At 42.5% G+C, this 18,290-nt stretch overlaps 1 protein-coding gene across 2 annotated transcripts in view; it reads right to left on the reverse strand.

Moving 5' to 3' along the window:
• slc1a3a (solute carrier family 1 member 3a) overlaps positions 1-16,173 on the reverse strand; it is a 34,309-nt gene extending 18,136 nt beyond the window's left edge. The window contains exons 1-3 of one of the 2 annotated variants that reach the window (XM_088911735.1): positions 15,943-16,173; positions 14,978-15,255; positions 10,376-10,513 (exon numbers count right to left, since the gene is read on the reverse strand). In XM_088911735.1, coding sequence (XP_088767861.1) covers positions 10,376-10,513; positions 14,978-15,158 — 319 coding nt within the window. In that variant the 5' untranslated portion in view covers positions 15,159-15,255; positions 15,943-16,173. Of the gene's footprint in view, positions 1-10,375; positions 10,514-14,977; positions 15,259-15,942 lie in introns of both variants that reach the window. The other variant, XM_088911734.1, reaches the window with a different exon arrangement.
• Positions 16,174-18,290: the final 2,117 nt, after the last annotated feature.

Here is an 18,290-nt window from a genome sequence, read left to right on the forward strand (position 1 = left end):
CGAGCTGTCTTTTTTACACACCAGAAGGAGGGGATAAAAGGTTGAGCCTCTAGCCAGACAGCTATGTCAGCTGGTAAGGCTATTTCAAATTCTCTTCTCCTACAGCTCTGACTTTGGAGCTCCAATCGTTCTTTACAGCAGAGGCCGCTGTGTAACCTTCTCATCCTTAAATAATCGCAACGTAAAAAGCACAACCAGAAGTGTTTTTTCTCACCCTGATAAACTACAGTCCCCACAGTCTAAACTCAGCAGTAGCTTTGGCGTCTAGTACATTTTCCATATAACCTCATGCATCACTGCTGCTGGCTGACCCACATTGCTGCGGTTTCACAAACTGATTCTTTGAACCAGTGAGGGCCATCTAGTCAACTGCTATGTGCTTCTAAAAAAGGGTAGTGGGAGTTTTGGAGCAAGGTATCCAGCCTTGCTGACACCCTGTATTCATTCAAGAAATGGCTGGATGACTTCCTGGGATCGATTAGCTACTAACTGCCAAATGGTCTGGATGTCTGAATGGCCTCCTCTCTTTATAACCTTTCTTGTGTTCTTAAATCTTTGAGGCCACTTGATACACTGACAGCCCTTCCAATATGTCTGTGCAAAACCTGCCTACATCCATGCACTCGCAGGCATACTGAAGGATAAGTTCCAAGGGGGAACTTTTTTCAGGTGAGTGAAGAAGACACACATTCCTGAAGAAGGCTGCACAACTGTGAAAGTTAGTCCTACTTAAAAATTACTTAGCTGAACCTCTAACTGTAAAGTTGAACGCTAGCCCTAAACTTTAACTTTTAAACTTTAACTTCACTTTCAAAATTTCAAACTTTAATTGATTTGTCAAAAACAGAAGAGCTCAAATTTTACCAGAACACTGTTAGGAGCTTATTTAGGTATTAGGTATCAATTTCGGTTTGAAATCCAAGGAAAAACTGGGATCAGATTAAAAGAAGAGTTGGAGGCTGGTTGGAAATGCCATCAAAAACCTGAGCTGAACTCTTCTACTATTGTGTTTCTATCACTTATAGTCCGAGGTCCAGTCTGATTTCCGATGCAGAAATCTGAATGTCTTTTCTGCTTTCTTTTTACTGTTCAGTATGGATTTACCCTCTGCTTGTTCCTTTGCAACCCGCAGACTGACACATGCTGAATGTTTGAACATGCTTCTTGAGTGCCTGAATACTTCTTCTAAAATGAGTGAACAGAGAAAAGCAATCCTCTGCTTTCTACAGTATTTCAAGTGGCCTTAGTGATGTCACAACAGACTGTGATCAGAACACAACTAGAAGCCCAGGCATGTTTAGTTCAGTGTGAGAGGACCTTAACGATACAGACTTGTCAATGGCAGCCTTTTAAAAGTTACAGTTAAAAAGAATATTGTGGCAGACACTGGTTGTAGTAAAAAATGAAATGGCAATGTGTGTTAAAGCATACTGCCAGAGTCATTCTTGTGCACTGCCTGCAAATGATAAAAAAATGAGTTTTGGTGAAGTTGTGTTTTCCCACAAAACTAATGAAGGCCTTACTACCGATGGTACTGAGAACTAGACTCATCTAGGACTGAATCCAAAACCTTATAAACACATTATGGACAATACCCAATGGATTTGTATACATTTTTATTAAACATCTCTGGACACAACTGTTACTAAGCAGGACCTGTACACTAACAGGCTGAACTGTGCAAACAAGCACACCAAGGACTCAAGACGATGTGACCTGCCCTTTCCTCCTGCTATTAAAAACCAGATCCATTTTTGTATTCATTTTCAAACGGTTTGATTTTAACTAAGATTAAATCATTTTGATGATTTTCAATGCAATGTCTGAAGTATATTAAATCATTATGAGCAAGCACGGTGTCTATAGTATTATTGCCTTGTTGTTGCCCTTCTTGTCTGGGGAGTTTTTTTTTTCTGGGAACTTTCCATTTCCCGCAATTGAGAATATGGAAGTTTGTTTATAATTTCAAGAACCAACCTGCCTCCTAAGCTCAGAAGAGATTACTCTGCCTACATAAATAAATATGAATAAAAATAATAATAATAACCAATCATCATCATCTCCAGTTATGTGGCAAAATAAATGTCCCTATTAACAGATAAACTGGAAGTTTAAACTTGGTTACTTAATAGCAGGGTGGCCAGTCCTGGTCCTGGGTTACAGTCTGCAGCCTAACAGTGGTTTAACTATAGAAATAGAGCATTTCTAATCGGAAACAGCAGAAGAGCATATGGGACGAACAGGGCTTCCCAGTCCAACTAGGAAAACAATTTTGTTCAATCACAAATTCAATTAAATCACCAGGAGTTCAACTGAACCCAGAAAAAGGGAGGTAGAGTTGCGATTCTTATTCCAGATCCTGGTGGACTCCCTGTCTCCTGCTTTATGTTCCTTACTGATATTATATATATGTTATTATTGATGATATAAATGGATATTATCAATTCATAAACTGATGCCTTTATTTAACCCATTTCTACGCTAAGGTCTTTGGTATCTTACATGATGCTCCAAGTGTGTGTTTCTGGTTATTAATTGGATGTTTCCTTTTTGGGTCTATGAAGCTTATTAATAATATTCAGACCCAAGAGGGAATTAATTTGTGCCTAACTCTCCCTATAAATGTCTAGTTCCTTACATTCCACACACCTGAAAGATGGGAAACCCAGAAATTAGTTCAACAAGCATAATAATTATACACCCCTTCTAGCTTCTTAATCATGGATAGGTCTTAAAAATCCTCAAGTCTGCATGAACACCAGAAGAGAAAGGGTGCTCCAAACCCTCCTTCAGGTTTCTGTCCCAGCTGATTTTCTGATGTCTTAATTAAACTGTAACTGATATCATTCATTTCCTAATTAGGTCTTTGTAGCTTCTTTCCAGCTCTTACATTGTTAACAATTTCATTTGAATGTTTTGTTACATAAGTAATGTGAAAGGGCAGAAGGTTCACACAGGGACCTCGGACTGCCCTCTCACAGTTATGTGAAACACTGAACTTTCAGCAACGGAAACCAATGATGAAAAAGATTCAGTTAAGTAATGCCGGCGTCACACTACACTACTTTCCCCGGGATTTTCAGTCGCAGCCTTCATGTACATAACTGTAAGAAAATCAAAGTGAGCTGTGGAGAGTCGCAGCGTGCGCCCGCCAGTTGTGTAGTGCGCCACGCCCAGCGAGTCTGGTTTGATTTTCTCGTAGCGACTCGCAAGTCGCTGGGGTGGGCTCTTGAGTCTGCCACAGCCAACAGCCAATGAGCGCTCAACCGGAAGTACAATGCATACCATGCGGCTGCAAGGAAAGAAGGAAAGCGAGTGTTTTGGACTGTGCAAATGGAAGAGAGGCTCGTCGAACTTTGGAGCCAGCACAGGTGTCTGTTCGATGTTTTCGTGTTTGTCTACTTTCGCGCGGTGCTCCACGTTGATTGGCTGCCAAAATGAGGCGACCTCGCGGTACTTTCGCGGCGCACTACGAGATTTGGAACCGTGGTGAATAGTCGTGAGGGAATCGTGTAGTCACCCCCTGCGATTCCTAGTCGTATAATTTGACACGCTCTAGGACAGAAAGGGCAGCGGGATTCAACAACTGCAGTCATTAAATTTGACATGCTCTCCGACTAGACGTCGTATTGAGACATGTAGTGTGACGCTGGCTTAAGGCATACTCATCTGCTTTCAGGTTGATTGTGAAAGGCTCACTGCTGTCAAGTGACAAACAAGAAACCTGACCAGCTCTAGATACAGGGACCACCGCCCATGATTTCTCTACCATTACTTTGCATAGTAATCCTGTTGTGAACTGAGCACAGTGTGTAACAGACATTTATCTTAAGACAATTCAGAAGCTGAGCTGGTTTTCAGACTCTCTTGGAGAGTGGGACTTTAGTTTTTTTTTCTTGTGTTGTAAATTGAATATAAACAATTACAAGGCAGTCAATCAAATAAATTATTGTTAAGTTGATGTGAAAGTTAGGCAAGCTGCACAATGCTGAAATCTACAGGTTTTTGTCTCACATAATAAGGGAAAGTGTTCTAATTGCATTTCTGAAGATCCATTCCCCTTTTGGCTCAGTGCTGTACTCCTGTTAAGCCAGTTTCTGCTCAGTAGATCTTTATCAGAATCAATTAGATGGTAAAACTCCCAAAAAATAACTCCCACGTGGGGGCATGTTGTCGTGAACCGGTTACTTCAGTCAGATTGCTCCAGAAAAATGCACAGGTATATAAACGGGGACCAACATTAATCACATGGGATAATAGACAGCTGTAGAATAATGCAAGAATGTCAGAACATGTAAATGCAAGAAAGGCCATAAATTCTTCCTGTTTGTCTAGTGCTAATGACAAGCCCTTCCTCGAAACCCAGTAAGTATGATCTTGTAAACAGCAGAATCTCATGCAGAGCATTTTTTTCCTTCACTGGTATCTAAACAAGATGGCAAGAAAAAAGATAGGAACAAGAAAAACACAGAGTCCAAAATAAAATAAGTAGATAACAGTTAAAAAAAGGATTTAGGAGATCTAGGAAGACCACATAAAACCCTGAGCCCAGAATAAAGAAGAGAAAAAGATTGGAAGGAAGACCCACCCAATGGACCCAATAATTGGATACTGCACAACCCAGCCATATTCTTTCAGGCTAATGCAAACACACAGACTGAACGACTGACTAGACAACCCTGCTTGCACTGTGGCAAACAGAAACGGTGTGGATTAAAGTACTTATTGCAGACATTTCAAAATCAAAATGATCTTTACTTAGATCTCACTTGCCATGTTTAATACATTAATACATTCCTTATACATTTTCTCCACATACAATGCTTAACCAATGGAAAAACAAGTGTCCCTGGCCTCAACCAGTAGATGTACTTGCCCCAGCACAGTCTGGGTTCTATGAGTCAGAGAGCTTGGGTTCGAGTCCAGATCATGTCAATAGCCGACTAGGACTTGGATTGTTCTACAACTCCAGAAGTCTGCAAAGATCACTTAGGATGTCTTGTAAAATGGTTTGAATGTGGTGTTATTATATGACCTTTCTGCCCTTGCTCTTCACCCGGACATGCCTTATACAGTACAGCTGTATAGTGTACACAGGCATCTTCTGGGACAGCAGAGTGATGCAACTCATATCCATGAGGGCGGTGTTGTACAGAGGGGCCATCTAGGTATCCTAGTTAACGTTCTGTGGTTTTGTTTGCGCAGCGCCCCCGGACCACTGTTCACTGCAATGGAAGGCCACAAACAATATGCTTTTTCAAGGAACACCAGAGGGTAATTTATCTCCTTTATGTGTGCTAAGCAGAGCAGCAGGGAGAGGCGAGCAAGGGATTCACAGCAGGCTATGGAGGGATGATTAGTAACAGCTGACAGTCTCGAACCAAGACCCTTTTTTTTCACTCTCTCTCTCTCCAGTTACCGCATTTTAATAGCGAAGCACAAAGAACCGACTGTCTCCTTGCCAGAAACTGGAAACCAAGGGACACTGAAAAATACCGGTAAAAAATTTCACAGGGAATGCTCTCCCTACCTGCACGGGCATGTTTAAGAACCAATCCTTGTGATACTCTGACTACGGCATACTCTTTCAGGCATGCTCATTCAAGCTCTGTTTGTTTCTTTCGCCGTCGTCAGAAACTGATCAGAAAGCTGAGGTTAGTCTCCGGCATCTCCCATCTATTGTTCAGAGACAGATTTAGATTCTATTGAGTTATCAAGTCAGCCAGTTCCAAAGATGGCCTTGAAGCTGAAGAACGGTGATGTGGTCGCTCTGCCATCACACTGCTGAGCTGGCAGTGTTGAAGACACAAATGCCATGACTCAAACATTGCTCTGATGAAGAATATTACCCATTTAGCAGCAATGTCCATGATACAGATGTTACAAAACACTTTGTTGAGCCTGTGCAATCTACAGCTCCTTGGTTTGGAAATAATCAGATGTTCTAGTTTTCTACCTAAACTTATACCTAGTTAACTGAACTAATTATTCAATTAAGTAAACCAATTAAGTCCTAAATTCTAAATTATAGAAAAAAGGGTATACCAATTCATACTAAAATGCTGTTGTATACTTGACCACACTTTGAAGTGGTTAAAATATCCAACAGACACAGATTTTTGGATTTTAAACCCAAAGCTACCAAAACAAATGCAAAGAATGAACAAAGATGTCTCCTTTATACATATGGATAAATTTGGATGGATGGAAAATATGTTATATAAACTTCAAATATAAGGAGACCTGCAGAATAATGGACAAGTCTATCTTGGGTCTCACTGTATATTATTCTCCTCGATCTGTTATGTCTAGAGCATTCTTTTCTATTTAATACCATATTTTCACTGCTTTCTCCTTCTTACACCTCTTGGCAAACCTTACCTTGATGGTTGTTGCCACAGTCATTTAAAATCTTTTTGGTCATTTATATTACATTGTAATTATATATAATTATGTTGTAATCACAATGGAGAATATAATTCAGACAGCATGGTTATTCAGAAAAACAGATTTCAACTTTAAACATTTTCCCATCGTACTGACTACCTTCACTACACATCCTTGTGACTAACCACCATTCTTTTCTTCCTACAGATCAGAAGGCCTCAGTTAATGATCCCCAGATCAGAAATGCGTAATCTGATCACTGTGAAACGCAATTAGAACACATTTCAAAGAAGCCTTTAGTAAATCTTCTTTTCACTCTTTTCTGTGAGACGCCTTTTGTTTTTCTGTGGTCGCATTCAGGGTTTGGTCACTTTGAACTTTGACCTCAGGGGCAAAACTGCCCTGCCAGTTCAAAGAAGGAGCCTGACCACACAGGAGCAGTCCAAACACAGCTGTCTGTGAATCCATTTACTTTTCATTTTCCACTTCCCAGGACCTGCTTGGTGAATTGCTGGATTTTCTTCCCTGCTTCAACAAATGTTTCATGCTTTGAGACAACCACACATCCTTTTCTAATATCACCCATGTACTTCTCTCTTATTCTTGTACTAATCTATATAAATAACCCTGTAGTAATGTGTAGTTGTATTATTATAACTACTGTAGATAGACAATCTGACTTGCTCTTTAATAACGTATTGATCTTCCGATCAATGGAGACCCACAATATCTTATTAACTTTGGTTACATTTGGACAAAAAACTAAACAGCTCCTTCTTTGCTAGTTAAATTTTCAGAATATCTGCTCTGTTATGACTGCACAAAATATCCAGATACGATTCATAGAAATCTCAGGTCAGCAAGCACATGACTGTACTACAGTTAATAAATAAAAATTAATAGACATGTAATTGCAAAACCTGTATCTCTTCCAAATTATTTATTTTATCTTCAGGATAAAAGCAATTAGTTGTACCTTTTAAAAATCAATCAACTGATTAATAAAGTCACTGTTAGATTTTCTACAAATACATTAAAGGAGAAACAAAAAATAAGCAAAAGGAGAACACATTAAAGGAAATTAATGAGACCAATCTCGATAGCTCTGGCATGAACTACAAATGTGTTGTCTTTCTTTCACATGGAGAGAAACGCAGCCCATTCCTGTGGGCTTCACAGTTCCGAGACAGATGTCTACAATGTCTTTCTTGTGGGAATTCTTCTGGGAAACAACTGCGCCATCACACTCTGGCTCTGCAGTCTTTCCCTGAAACTGCCCACCCCCGGGTTATGACAATAAGAATGTGTTACAGTGCGCCAGGTTATGAAAGCAGGTAGAAGATGCAGGTGTGCAGAGTGTTCCCATGAGTGGAATAGCGTTTGGAAGGTGACAAGCTGTCACCTGCAGGGCTTGGAGCCAGGGAATACCCTGTATCAATTTAATCAGGATACTTTTTTAAAACAAAGTTGAAAGAGTCGTTTTAACAGACTGGTGCACACACTTTGGATAAGAGACATAACCATTTCATGGTAACTATACATATATCTTCTACATATTGAAACGTTTATTTCCTTCCTTGCATGCTGATAATTTGCATGTGGCTGTTCTATTTTGCTGAATGGTTTTAATCAGGTTTTACTTCATTCCTAACTAGGAATGGAAATGTTCTACGTCTACAGTGTACTGTTACACTTATTTAAGATTCTGCTGCAGCTTGTTGTCTCCTCTGTGTGAACTGTTTTCAGGTTGGTCAACACAAAAGGTGTTGTTTGAAAATAGCCGTGAATTACATACTAAATATACAGACACACTAAAAACTATAAGAATGAGATCCCTCAAATCAATGAAACTTTTCCATCCATTATCAGAAATCCATTGATTATTGGTGAGGCCATGGCATCTCCAACCATCACAGACATCCAAGGAAGGACTACATCTTTGATGGGCACACCAGCACACGGGAACAATTTAGAGACATCAGTTAACCTTGCCAGCATGTCTTTAGATTGTGTAGGGAAACTGGAGCACCTGGAGAAACCCATGCAAATAATATAGTGCACGAACTTAGGCATACTAAGTTCAGCTACATACAGTTTACAATTTTTGGGGTGTACTTATATTGCTGCATTGCATCACCATAATGCCAGTTCTTACCTACCAGCATGCTTACCTCAATGTGTCATGAAACTGGTTCACATGATGATTAGCAGCAGGGTCTGCAGCATTTTGAGAAACCCGTGCATGGGATTTTAACATCCAAGAACACCTGTCAAAGGACACTATCAGACTGCTTTATTGATAAGCTTATTTGCTTTGCCTGTGACTAAGTCAAACTAAACCACCGTGCAAAATTTCTCTAGTGATCAGCCCTTGAAAAGGTTTTGTAAAGGAGCCATTACGCTGTTTGGTCCTGAATTACAACACAGTCTCAGAGAACTGTTTGCATACTTTTTTTCAAGTAACAAGAAAAGTAATATTTGAGGAAAATAACAAAGTGATCCTTAAGAAATGCACCACTGAAGGTAAAAATAACAAATTATTTCTGCTTTGTGTATAAATATGCTTGCTTCCTTGGAACATGAATGCTATATAAGCCTTTCACTGGTCAAGGGAACAGAGCTGACACACTCATGTTCATTGCTGCTTGATTTAATAAAAGTGATGCAGAATTATAAGTCACTTTAGAGTTAGACAGTCCTGCTTTCTGGCACTGCGAAACAATCAGAGCTAATTAACATCCCACAATTCACTGTCATTTTTGCTGTCCAAAAACACTCCTTTTAAAGCACCCAACAGAAAAAGTGTCTCACCGTCCTAATTGAAAGGATAGATGGAGGGTTATTTCTGGTGTCTCGATTATAGCCCTCAAGGCAAAGCAAAACTAAACAGGTTTTCACAAAGCTGCCTTTCAGGAGCAAACTTTGAATGAACAAGCTGAAAAATGACTGTAAATTCTCTTAATGAACACAAGCCTGTGGGACAGACACAATTATGTGGCCCTCAAATGGAGACATTCTGCATTCAAAGGGTATCGGTTGTTAATACCTTAGGCCATTTCTTGTGGAAGTCTAAGGAGATACAATGTGCTGTGGTACAAAAGAAGCCTTTATCTATTATTTAACCGCCTTAAAATGAACACTACTGGCGGTGAGTTCTAAAGCAAAGAGACTGCACAAAAAAAGCTGTGTTTCAGATTGCATTCTCCAATTCAGAAAAATAAACACTTTTTATAGCCCTAGTTCAAAGAAGAAAGACTGTCGATTTACTGGACATACACCACAGTCAAGAAAATCGAAATGGGAGCTATGTGCAATTATGAGACGAAAAGCAAAGAGCTCCATTTTCTCTAGGAGGTCACTGGCAGGGGGAGCCTTGGCTTGTTTAAAAACGTGCACCAACAGGCAGTCGAGAAGCAGGCTGGGAGAAAACATGAAAGCCCAGAAGCGCAAACTATCTGGAATCCCTGGGAGGGTGTCACATTTGTAGAGATGGTGTAATGGTTTCGTTTTCCTTTAAAAACGCCTCATACTGGAATTATTGCAAGATTCATTTGGGGCCATTGGACTGGGGTTGAATGTTTGCATGTAAAATGTCCTTGCGCCTGGGAGGCCCACTGTACTCCTGACATGGAGGGTGTTCTGTTACCAGGAAACCATCGCCATGGTGATCCCAGCCGCAGACCCTGGGCCTCTTTACCCATAAACCCCAAGTCAAAAACGCTGATTTCCTCGCGGGAGGTTAACTTGCCAGGGTGGGAAGATTGGAAGATTTTTTCTCTCTTTCCAGCAACACGTGTGGATCTCCCTGAGACCTTTTCATGTTTTGCCTTGGAGGGGAGGGGCCGGAGACAGGTCGTCTCTGGGGCTTGCAAAGAGGGAGGCTCCAAACGACGGCGACTCGATAAACGCCACGCTGCCCCTCTCGCCTCGGGGAGTTTCGAAGGCGGCTGTAGGAGGAGGTGGAGGGAAGCTCGGGGCGGCCTCTTACCTGTGATGAGACTGGACACCAGCAGCGGAAGGACCAGCATCTGCAGCATGCGCATGAGCAGCTCCCCGGGGAAGGAGAAGTACTTCATCTCGCGGTACGACATCTTGTACGGCCTCAGGGCGAAGCCCAGCATGATACCTGCAACAGCCAGGACACACGCCCTCAGTGACTCTCTTCCCACAGACACCCCTCGCTAACCTTCGCCCCTTTCAAAGCAGAGAGGCGCCATTTCCACAGCTGGGCCTTTCCCTGGAGCAGCCCTGGGGACGTGCCTTTCTCCAGAACACGGCAGCAGTGCTCACACCCTCACAGCTCGCGGCCTGGAGTCCTACCAACTCCTCTACGGCTGTGCCTCGTCTTCTGACAAAACACACTGCTGGATTCTCTCCAATTTGCTAATTAAGAGTGAAGAAGAAAACATTCTGGTGCTCGTCTGATCGCGCAGCTTCTAAAGGAAGACAGACGCTGTGCAGTGGACATTTTCTAAGATTATCCAGGTGAAAGCAGCACCTGCTCGTAATGCAAAACGAAAGAAAAAAAAAGTCCCCCTTCATCTTCGCCACGTCGAAAAACTTTTTTTATGTTGCTTTTGTTGTGACGTTTCTTATACACGTTCAGGTTAATTTATGAGGTGGTACCAGGATGACTACACGATATATCCCCGCGGGAGCTTCAGAAGAGCCCCAGCCTCAGAACTAGCAATGACGACACGCTCATGCGTGGACTCGCGGGTGCTTATGGGTAGAGCGAGTTTGGGAAGAAAATTGTTTTTTATGGTGTCATCCGAAGTATGAATACATACGATATAGTCGATAAATTCTGATTTTTGACAAATCCTTTTGAGGATATCACTCCCTATCAAACATCACTAGATGGCGCCTCCACTGCATCGGTTTAACACCTGGGATTGTTAGAGGAGCCAAGCAGACAAGTTCACGCAGACTGTAAAGGAAAAAAATACAGCGTTATGTGTTCGGGACAGGGCGTAGGTGGGAACACATCGTTCTTTTTAAAATATTTTGTCTGAATTAATGTCTTCTAGAACTCTACACAACACGACGAAACAACGGTAGATGCCTTTTGCTTCTTCACGAAAGGCTCTTATGTATTTGATGTCTGTCTGCTTCTACTACATTTCTGATGCCACGTTTCTTCTGTTTTTCATGTAAAGTTCTGCGAGACTTTTAAAGGCACTTTAAAATAATATTTTTTTCAGAGGTAATTTTAACTTCGTCAGTATTGACCTTCCGGATTTTACAGCTAATCTGCTGTTGGATGTTGTGGAAATGAAAAAAAAAAAGTGCAATGATAACCACATAAGGAATCTGGGTAAACCGTGCTTCATTTCTCCCTCTATCCGTCTGGAATGCAATGTTTGAAAATATTAACTGGAAATTAGTCGGGACAGCTCCTGCCAGATACTGTCTTACAAACAAGGTTAAAGAAATAACATTTAAAATTGCTCATAGTTTTTTCCCTGTTAAACTAACACTTTCTAGATTCAAATATAATAAAGATAATTTATTAATGTTCTATAAGACATAATACGAAGCTCTGACTTTTATGTAACCTTGATATAAACAAAGGTGTTTTGAATAGCCTTGCAAAACTTTATCTTTAAACAATGAAATGTGACTTTTAGATTTAAGGGGTTTGATATTATGTTATATTTTGCCAGATACATTTACATTTGTTATTAAAACTGGTCAGATGTCGCATTCACAAACCAAAATAGTCTAATGCTTAAGAGATGCAAATGAAATAATACTTAAACTCCATTAAAAACCTGCGACATAACAAGGAAAAACAACCAAACTAAAATAAAAGTTTTTAACTTACTCTGTTCTGATTTGTAATTACCTCTGGTAGGGTGTTTTGTCTTTTTTGTGTACTGATCTTTTTTGGATACCTTTTCTCCGTTTTTTGTATTATTTGATGTTCAATAAAAGTTTGAAAAAAAACGTTAAAAAATGTCAGTCCTGCAGTCCAACAATTTGACCTACTGCGATTTTTTTTTATGGTTTCTGTTTCTTTTCAGCAGCAGATAAATGAGAATTCCAGACAAACATTCTTTTCGACTGGATGTACAGTCGATGTAGTGTACAATAATCTCAAGGACAGAGTCAGAGACATCGTTATAGTTAATAAAAACTCAAACTCAAGAGGACAATTAATAATTCTTTTATCTCTAATATGTAGTGATATATTTGCGTTTAAAGGATAATTAAAAAGGCGGGTTTCAAACAATGTGGTGTGACTGAGGCAGTTTGGGCAAGTCCCACAAACACGCAGGGCTTTCCCTGCAGAGGAAAGTGCATGGCGCACGGACAGCGAAAGCCGCGCTCAGCTAAAACGTACACTTGCTGGAGATTTTCAAAGCAGGGGAAGCGCAGCAGCGCACGGAACTGGCCGCTGGTTCCGATTATTAAAATAAATCCCACGTGCTCGCCCGCGCAGGGAGGCGGCACAAAAGAGCCTCTGTGTCCCGTTCTGCGATGGAGCGGAAGGCGATGCGGCCCTGCGCGAGACCCTAGGAATGTGGCTGCGCAGAAGCCGCGCGGTTGAACCCGGCGCTGAAAAGTGCACAGAGGTTCCTAACCCAGCGAGACCCGTCCCGCAGGTCAGCCAGGACCTTCGGAGAAACGTCAACGGAGAAAGCGTCGTTTATGGTCAATGTCGCCGAGGGGCAGCGAGAGGAGTTGGAGAGTCTTTTGAGGCCACATAGTGTCACAGGAAAATGTCTTTTAGTGGCTGGATTGCATTGTTAAACCTACTTGAATCACGTGATAAAGCTCATATATTGTTTTGACATCCACAGAAGAGAGCACCATAGGATTAAGAAATACGCACGTATATTTTAATATTATATATAGGCCAATTGCATGGTTGCTGAATAAATCTTGAAGTGATGTCGGTGCCTTTTAGTTTTCTCTGAAAGGCTGCACATTCACTTTTCTTTTTCTGACAAAACAAAAAGCTAAAGCACTTAGTTGCACAGATATTTCTATAATTAAAAAAAGGACTAACAGCGCCCTAGGTATGGTTTCTTATTGGACATAAGGTAAATCAACCATATTTACTTAAGTGTTTTCTAGCTGTTCTGTTGAGTCGTGAGAAATGCATCAGGAAACATGATAACAACAACACAATACTTTTGTGTTCTCTTTCTTCTTTTTTTCAGCATGGAATAAACCTATTACTTGTTCCTTTGCATGATAACAACACACCTAAGAAGACATTCCTTTGGGACAACGCATTCAAAAAGTCTGTACATGCTGCCTCAGTTCACCTTAACTACTACTGTACACCCGTGCATTCATTATCCAGTTTGCATGAGATTGCAGCAGAAGGCTTTAAGGAGCACTCCTTAACACCATGATGTATATTTCTCTTATTTAGAGGTGCTTATAATTTAAGACTGAATTGTTCAACAACAATTACTCATTTTTTTTATGTCTGCAAATTGGCAACCGTGGTTTCTTGTGTTTTCCTAACTCTAAAGAGAATGAAATGAGCTGTAATAGGTGTAAATACCCATGGTTTCTTTATCCTCCAGTCTCTTCGGTCTGACTGTCTGTTATATGTAGTCCTAACTGTGCTGAATCTCTGACAGCTCAGGCAGGTTCACAGGGTCTCTGCACATTTCTGCAGCTTTGACAGAGATCTTGCCAGTTTTATTGTAGACCGCGATTTAAAAACAACCTCGAAGATAGGAATCCATGTGTGCCTGAAGTTCAAGATTTTTTTCAGAAAAGCTAGTAACTCCTCTTCAACTTTTATTTCTCATGTCGTTAAGTTTCCAAACTGCTCATTCAGGTTGGGTGGTGTACGAATTAAACGAGGTTGTGCCAGTACTGCAGTAATTAAATCTATCACCAAGAAGCGTTCAGAGCCATATCAAATCCACACTGCTCTTCAACAAGACCAACCTGTTCAGTTACAGAATCAACCCGACTGCAGACAATCAGGAGGCATCATCTAATCTGAACCGAACCCAAGCACAACCCAGGGGTATTTAGGACTACTGTGTGTACCCTAAATTTTCTTTGTCTGTATCAGCAAGCGCTCAGGGCAAAGTCTGTCCTGCGCCTACCCTTTCTAGGGATTTGAAAGCAGAATTCCAAATTCCCAGGCTTGACTGGGGAAAAAAACCCACAAAGACTCAGTACTTGCTTCCCTCTGATGACAGACCAGAGCTTCTCAAACTACCGGCGACAGTGAAAATGCTTGGTTTTGGAATCAAGCGACTTTTGAGTGGAATTGTAGGAATTGATAAAAAAAACACGGCCCCTATCTTGAAGTGCGCACCTACGGGAAAAGGGAGCAAGAAAACCAAAACAATTTTGTGGGCAGCCCTGTTAGGACCCCACTCAGCCGGTCAACTGCTCCCCGTCTCCTCTTCCCTGGCCACTGAGAATCTCGGGGGGCACCTCCACCCAGAAAGGATCCTCAGCCCTTTTGGTTTCGGAGTCGGGGACGGAGAGGGGCCTCGGTCCGCCACCCTTCAGGTGGGCTGGGGGACAGCGACCCCGGGCTGGGAGCGGGCTCAGGACGGGGGCGGGGGGGGGAGGGGGTCGAACCGAGCGAGGAAGGGCCACTAACCGATCACGACGGCGGCGACGGTGAAGAGGACGAAGGCGTTCCGTCTCAAAAAGCTCTTCACGTCGTCCTGGGTGATGTTCTCCACTTTTTTCTTGGCCTTGAGGGACCGCATCCGGATGCCTTCCTGGAGCTGCTCCATCCGGCTCCGGGAGCGGGGGTTCTCTCCGTTGCTCTGAGTCATCGGTGCGCCGTGACGGGACCCTGCCTTTCCCGCAGAAACCGACCCTTACAATCCACTGCCCAACGCCAGGTGCCCCGGTCTGCCCCGCAGGAACGCGCTGCTGGAGAGAGAGAAAGACTCAGGTCAGGACTGCGGGAAAACTTGGGAGCCGGTCCGGCCTCTGGATTCCGGACTGGGGGTGATCCAGCCCAGAAAAGACAGTATCCTGGGAAAAGCCGGATAGGTCAAAAGGCCTCTCGCACAGACGTGCGCTTGAGTTCCTGTTCACTATACACAGCGTACAAGTGAGTTCAACCTCAATGATCCAACACAGGTCCGTCTACTTTGTCAATTAAACAATGTAACACAAAGGGGAAAAAAACGAAAAGGACACCTGAAAACCGAAGTTGACTGCATTTAGACGTTGGCAAGAATATCAGGGTAACCAGCAGCTTTAGTTGTAAAAGACAGCCACATAACAGCAGCACAAACACACAAATTACGACAGTTCTTCCACAGATATCAGCTGATGTCTGTGCTTAATTGTACACCAGGCAGTGCGCCTTCCCAGATCCTGCGAGCCTCCACTCCAAGAACCCGGTCCTCGGACGAGTTAGGAACAAAGTTGACAACTGAGGATCTTCCGTAGCTCACCCGCTAAAGCAAGACAGCGTGCCTGCTCACCGGACCGTCCCGCACATCTAAACTTGGCGTTTCGCGTACAGACCATCCGAACAGAACGCGTTGCGGCGTGAGTGGAAATCCCACCCGCGAAACAGAAAGAGACCTGCGGCAGCTTACTGACCTGTTGGAAATGACGGGGCTTTGCTGCTGGTAGCTGGGGGTGGTTAGCGGAGAGAAGGGAGGGCAGCGGCAGGGAACTGAGAGAGCCGAGCAAAGCGGAGAGAGCCAGCGAGAGAGAGTGTGGCGAAGAGGAGAGGCTGCGGGCGCTCTGAGGGAGAGAGAAGGACGCTCGCAATCCTCACTCACAGAAGAGGGAGGAGCTGCCAGCTAGACTCTGGGAAAAAAAAAGTCCAGCGAAACAGACGGCTTCTGGAATAATGAGTTTACTGGGCACGGAAAAAAGGCTGGCTTGTTTTCTCCCCATTTTCTTTCAAATCGCTTTCACGCTTTGTCAGTTCAGTTTCATTAGGAATGCAAAACTGACTTCCAGGATGAATGGTACTGTAGGAAGTTAAAATATACCTAAGTTGGGGTTTTGGGGGGCGGGGAAAATTTCATTTTTCATATGACGCTATGTCTGGAATGCGCTAAAAGTTGTGTGGAGTGAGGGACGAAGAAACGGAGAAGCACATATTTTGCTCGATCAGGTAAAAGGGCCCAGCCCTTGCACAAAAACAGTTTACACCTGCGTTGTTTGAAAACTTGTTTCGTTTTGCAGCATCACTAAAGATAGAAAAAGAGAATTTTTTTTTTATATATTGTTCCCCCAGACAGGCCTACTGTTCCAGCGTGCGCAGCCGCTCGCTAAAAAGGCATCCAGCTCCCGTGGAGTGTACACACTGTACTGGGTCCACTGTGTTTCAGTTGTTGTCTAATTGCGATGAAGCCGCCAATGGCCCTAATTCGTTGCCCCATCGGTGGCTGGAAACTGATGCAGAGGGACATTGCTGTTTTCAGTTCAGGGTGGAAAACCACTTAAACCTTAATCACTATAGCCCTACTTGCACAAACCCGAGATACAGCTTTTTGTGTAGAGCAGAAAAATAAATAAAGCTGTGCCTCGCTAATCAAGCCTTAATGACAGCTATCTCACTTCTGTGTGAGAGCCCAGCTTTGCACTGTAAATATACCCCAGGTAAACATATGTCATTGCTTTGACAAAGTGTTCTAGGCTTCAGAAACAAAGCAAGTCTTTCATTTGGAGAAGGGTAGGACATTCGACAGAAGATGTGAGCACAGCTGACTTGGATGGTAGAGGAATTTGGACATAAATTAATTGAGAGCAGATATTAATCCTCACAACCAGCCCATTGAAGAGTCACCAATACATTTAAAGGCAAGCAGATGCCTGATTAAAGCAAAACCTTAAATGAGAATCACAATCCTCATTGATATTTGTAATAGCCTTGCAGCTATATCACCCTGCAACTCACAACTGGCAACCCTCTGGGGCTCAGAAGGTGTGAGCCCGGTCAGTACCTGGAATGGAGACCTCCTGGGAAAAACTAAGGTTGCTGCTGGAAGAGGTGTTAGTGGGACCAGTAGGGAGCTCTCATCCTGCTGTTTGTGTGGGTCTGAAGAAGGCTTCTTGACATACCTGTACCTGAAAAAGGCTTCACAGCTGAAACATTGTTTCCTTTCTTTTCTTTTCAGCATGGAATAAACCCATATATTGTAATGTAGCTGGTGTGTGGTGAGCACACTGGTGCACTGTGGCTAATGTTGCATCATCCAGGTGGGGCTGCATATTGCTGGTGGAGGGGAGTCCCCATTACCTGTAAAGCACTTTTTTTGTGGAGCGTCCAGAAAAATATTATTATAATATCCAGGAATACTGTGTGTCTTCCCACACTGTACATCTACTGAATTTTAGCTGGACACTAGTTAATACATTAATACCGATGTTCAGGTGAGCACTGGCCATCAACTCCTCAGCTCCACTAACTTCTGCACAGTCCTTGAGGTTCCATGAGGTAACAGAGGGGTAGTGTCGAGGGTCATGAGGAGAGCATGAGGGGGAGAAATGACAGGAACACCTGTCTGATGACCCAGTCCTTTCTTCCCCTTTACGAACATATAAATATAAGAGTGACCAGAGAACAGAAGCATATTGTGAAGTGAGAATTTAAGTATAATGTAATGTTTCCATAAAAAGTTCATTCAAAGCAGTGCCAGCAAATTAAGAGGGAATCTGTGTCCACAGTTTATTCAATTCAAATCAATTCAATTTATTTTTATATAGCGCCTTTCACAACAAGGTTGCCCCAAGGCACTTAACAATGCAAGTGACCATATATGTTGTGAATACAGATTTAGAGTCAATACAGTACTCTTAATTTTAAGGCAGACTTTGGTTCGAGAGATGAATGATTTTTACCTTAAGCTTGGAGTACATGGTTTTTCCTCTTGTGACGTAGGAAGACACATTATCAAAGGCGCACACTCCCATGGGAACAGGGTGGAATGTGT

The sequence above is a fragment of the Atractosteus spatula genome, chromosome 3, assembly GCF_055471065.1.
Source record: "Atractosteus spatula isolate fAtrSpa1 chromosome 3, fAtrSpa1.hap1, whole genome shotgun sequence".
Classification (NCBI taxonomy): domain Eukaryota; kingdom Metazoa; phylum Chordata; class Actinopteri; order Semionotiformes; family Lepisosteidae; genus Atractosteus; species Atractosteus spatula.